The 4,883-nt window shown below is 54.7% G+C and overlaps 1 protein-coding gene across 1 annotated transcript in view; it reads left to right on the top strand.

The window, feature by feature from the left end:
* nup54 (nucleoporin 54) overlaps window positions 1-4,883 on the top strand; it is a 23,376-nt gene that overhangs the window by 6,277 nt on the left and 12,216 nt on the right. Inside the window, exons 4-6 of the mRNA XM_067424560.1 lie at window positions 206-512; window positions 586-782; window positions 1,716-1,770. Of these exons, the coding sequence (XP_067280661.1) occupies window positions 206-512; window positions 586-782; window positions 1,716-1,770 (559 nt within the window). The remainder of the gene's footprint in view (window positions 1-205; window positions 513-585; window positions 783-1,715; window positions 1,771-4,883) is intronic.

The raw sequence follows: 4,883 nt of genomic DNA, 5'->3' as shown, positions 1-4,883 counted from the left end.
TCCTCCCCCTCCTCCTCCTCTCTCCTCCTCCCCCTCCTCTCTCCTCCCTCTCCTCCCCCTCCTCCTCCTCTCTCCTCCTCCCCCTCCTCTCTCCTCCCCCTCCTCCTCCTCTCTCCTCCTCCCCCTCCTCATCCCTCTCTCCTCCTCCCTCTCCTCCTCCCCCTCCTCATCCCTCTCTCCTCCCCCTCTCTTCTCCTCCCCCTCTCTTCTCCTCCCCCTCCTCATCCCTCTCTCCTCCTCATCCCTCTCTCCTCCTCCTCTCTCCTCCTCCTCCCCCTCCTCATCCTTCTTTCCTCCTCATCCCCCTCTCCCTCTCTCCGCCAGGCGGTGGGCTACAGCTGTGTTCCGGCGGTGAAGGATGAGGATGGTTTGGTGGCTCTGGCTCTGAATAAGAAGGAGGCAGAAGTGCGCGCTCAGCAGCAGCAGCTGGTGGAGTCTCTGCACAGAGTTCTGGGAGGAGTCCCGACGCTGACCCTCAACGTGGAGGGCGTGCGAGCGCTGCCGGACGACCAGTGAGTCTGACCTCTGACCCCTGACCCAAGGGCTGAGCCTCACACCGCTCTGACCTCTGACCTCTGTGTGCAGGACGGAGGTGGTGGTGTACCTGGTGGAGCGCTCTCCGAACGGCACGTCGAAGCGAGTCCCGGCCTCCACGCTCTACAGCTACATGGAGCAGATGAACATCAAATCTCAGCTTCAGCAGCTGGCCATCTTCATGACCGTCAGCCGGACCGCTCTCACTCCGGCACAGCTGAAGCAGCTGCTGCAGAACCCGCCCGCAGGTGAGTGTGTGTGTGTGTCTGAGAGAGAGTGTGTCTGAGAGTGTGTGTGTCTGAAGCCCCTTTCCCACTGCGATTCCGGCAAACACACGGATAATGCGACTCGGCATTTGTTCCCGGGCCGCTAGATTTGGTCCATTCACACTGCCAGCGTAATACCGTAATATGTGCGCTTTCACACACACCCGTAACGGTCCCGGGTCGAGTTGACACGTGACATCCGGATGTGACGTATAACGGCGAGCGATCTCCGCTTCAGCGCGGATAGTAAGGAGCTCCGTGGTCTCGACTTGTGTCCAGTTTGCGCTCATTTCTGCTTGTTTAATTTTTGTTTCTTTTGTATCCGAACACTCTCTGCGTTTAAAACACCGACGAGCTCTTCTGGCACTGCAGGGTTGTGTTATTGAAGAAACAAGCTCTAGGAGTCGCACGATAACTACACACACGCTGCGGCATTAGTTTCGGATTTTGTTCACACAGCGCTCGTCCCGGGTCGAATACCGCAATATTACTAGAGCCCGACCCGGGTTCAGTTCGGTAATCAATCCCGGGACGCGAATGCTTTCACACAGAAGGAGACCCGGCAATGCTCCGGGAATACTGCGGGTCCGACGTGCAGTGTGAAAGGGGCTTGAGAGTGTGTGTGTGTCAGAGAGTGTGTGTGTGTGTGTGTGTCTGAGAGAGAGTGTGTGTGTATGTGTGTGTGTATGTGTGTGTGTCTGAGAGAGTGTGTGTGTGTGTGTCTGAGAGAGTGCGAAAGAGTAAGTGTGTGTGTGTGTGTGTGTGTGTGTGTGTGTGTCTGAGAGAGTGCGAAAGAGTAAGCGTGTGTGTGTGTGTGTGTGTGTGTGTGTGTGTGTGTGTGTGTGTGGGAGACAGAGAGTGTGTGTGTGTGTGGGCCGTGAGAACGCAGCTGACCGTGTGTGTGTGTGTGTGCAGGTGTGGACCCCATCATCTGGGAACAGGCCAAAGTGGACAATCCAGACCCAGAGAAGTAAGTTTCGTCTCCGCTCATCATGTGACCTCATCATTCGATCATGTGGTCATGTGACTTCATCGTGATCATGTGACCTCATCATTCGATCATGTGGTCATGTGACCTCATCGTGATCATGTGACCTTATCATTCGCTCATGTGATCATGTGACTTCATCATTCGCTCGTGATCATGTGACCTCATCATGTGATCATGTGACCTCATCATGTGATCATGTGACCTCATCATTCAATGTTCAATTTCAAAGTTCAAAGTTAATTGCCATTTGGACAGGTATGTTTCAGTACAGGTACATTGGAATTCGGATGCGTTTCTCAAAGTCAAGTTCTAAATATAAAATATATAATCAATCAATCAATCAATCAATAATTATTGATATAGTGCCTTACAGCAGCCAAAAGGTTTCCAAAACAAACATCAAACGACAACATAAAGACGAGTCCGACCAGCCAAGTCCGACCAGTCGAGTCCGGCCAATCGAGTCCGACCCGCCGAGTCCGACCCGCCGAGTCCGACCCGCCGAGTCCGACCCGCCGAGTCCGACCCGCCGAGTCCGACCCGCCGAGTCCGACCCGCCGAGTCCGACCCGCCGAGTCCGACCCGCCGAGTCCGACCCGCCGAGTCCGACCCGCCGAGTCCGACCCGCCGAGTCCGGCCAATCGAGTCCGACCCGCCGAGTCCGACCCGCCGAGTCCGACCCGCCGAGTCCGACCCGCCGAGTCCGACCCGCCGAGTCCGACCCGCCGAGTCCGACCCGCCGAGTCCGACCCGCCGAGTCCGACCCGCCGAGTCCGGCCAGTCGAGTCCGACCCGCCGAGTCCGACCCGCCGAGTCCGACCCGCCGAGTCCGACCCGCCGAGTCCGACCCGCCGAGTCCGACCAGCCGAGTCCGACCAGTCGAGTCGGACCAGTCGAGTCCGGCCAATCGAGTCCGACCCGCCGAGTCCGACCAGTCGAGTCGGACCCGCCGAGTCCGGCCAATCGAGTCCGACCCGCCGAGTCCGACCCGCCGAGTCGGACCCGCCGAGTCGGACCAGTCGAGTCGGACCAGTCGAGTCGAACCAGTCGAGTCCGACCCGCCGAGTCCGACCCGCCGAGTCGGACCCGCCGAGTCGGACCCGCCGAGTCGGACCCGCCGAGTCGTGTATTGTGATCCGCTCAACTGCGATCCGTTGCACCCCTAGTAAAACATATCAGCCAGCCAGGACACTGCGTTCGGTCGGACTCGGCTGGTCGGACTCGGCGGGTCGGACTCGGCGGGTCCGACTCGGCGGGTTGGACCCGCCGAGTCGGACCCGCCGAGTCGGACCCGCCGAGTCGGACCCGCCGAGTCGGACCCGCCGAGTCGGACCCGCCGAGTCGGACCCGCCGAGTCGGACCCGCCGAGTCGGACCCGCCGAGTCGGACCCGCCGAGTCGGACCCGCCGAGTCGGACCCGCCGAGTCGGACCCGCCGAGTCGGACCCGCCGAGTCGGACCCGCCGAGTCGGACCCGCCGAGTCGGACCCGCCGAGTCGGACCCGCCGAGTCGGACCCGCCGAGTCGGACCCGCCGAGTCGGACCCGCCGAGTCGGACCCGCCGAGTCGGACCCGCCGAGTCCGACCAGCCGAGTCCGACCGAACGCAGTGTCCTGGCTGGCTGATATGTTTTACTAGGGGTGCAACGGATCGCAGTTGAGCGGATCACAATACACGGTTCGGAACGCACGTGACCTGCGGATTTATTGCGTTTTTTTTTTGTTTTTTTTGCGGATTCATCTTAATTGTTTAGCGATCGCAGAGTAAAAGACCGTTTCATTTGCCGATATTGCTTTTTAAGTATTTTTTTCCCTTTAAACTCGCCGAGTTTCAGTGAAACTACACACAGCAGTCGTTCACGTCAAGGCATAATCAGTCAACAATGGCTAGCGGAGGAGCAGAAGAACTCTAAAAGCCTCCCGCATCATTCCCATCGCACGTATGAGAGCATTTGGGCTTCCCCGTGAAATATAATAATGACAGAAGGAGGGCGGTGGACAAACTGTAACAGTAGGTAACGTTACTGTGGCGGCATGAGAGAGCCGTATGAGTGCATTACCTCGAGCATGGCTATCTGAAGCGACGCCTGCTGATGCCCGTTTCACACACAGCCCTGTCTGTCTGGGGTGCGTGTTTTTCCCGTACCATGTGACCAGATTACAGGTTTCACACTGCACGCAGCGTCGGTCCGTCAGTGCGGAGTGCCGCGATCGTCTCCGCACCGAGTCTGTTTTGCTGTGCTGAACGCGCTGAATTAAAGGCACAGCGCTGTCTGCATGAAAACAAACAGGTATTGATGCGAAAGTCTAGTAATTCCCCAAATATACATATAGCCTAATGTAAGTGCACTCTGTTTCAAAGTCAACACATGGCTTTTTGCCTCGGGTAAAGCAAGAATAATGGCTTTTAGCTTTAGGTAAACAAGTGAAATAATGGAGAGCACTCTTTTCTGGAGGTGAAGAAGAAAAGTTATTTATGACCTGCAGGATTTCTTTTAAAAAGATTTTAAAAAATGAAAGAAGAAACGAGTTGGCTGTTTTTGTCTATTGTAAGCTCTAATTTAAAATGTTTGTTATTTTACCATAGTCTAGCCGGTTTCTAAGGTAAGGCTGTATAAATATAAAGTAATGCATTGAATAAAACATTGTTTAAATGTAGTGTGTTTAAACAGGATATCTATAAAAGAGTGTAGACCTACAAAGAGAATCGCAATGATGACAAGCCATGTTCAGTACCAACTTTTGGATTTTAAATAAAGAGAATGATTGTGTGTTAAACCGGCGTGAGGTCGTCTCTCTCCCCGGAGAACGCTGACATCCTCATCTTGTTGTTGTTTGTTTTTTTCATTATATGCTCAGGGCCAATTTTACATCGCAGGCTGTATTTCACATGTTACACTTTAACAACTGAGTAAAATGTGATTTATTCAGCTGGTTATTTATTTTAGCCTCTGTTTGTTAAAACCAAAACCATATAGGTTATGCTAACACCAAACATTTTCATACATTAAAGGGAAAGCAAAAAAAATTCTCCTCCCCCTTTTTTCTGATCCGAAAAATGATCCGATCCGTGAGTTTTGTGATCCGTTACACC

The sequence above is a fragment of the Pseudorasbora parva genome, chromosome 18, assembly GCF_024679245.1.
Source record: "Pseudorasbora parva isolate DD20220531a chromosome 18, ASM2467924v1, whole genome shotgun sequence".
In the NCBI taxonomy this organism is placed as follows: Eukaryota; Metazoa; Chordata; class Actinopteri; order Cypriniformes; family Gobionidae; genus Pseudorasbora; species Pseudorasbora parva.
Note: the sequence above shows the minus strand (reverse complement) of the source record. Positions and strands in the feature narration are given on the sequence as shown.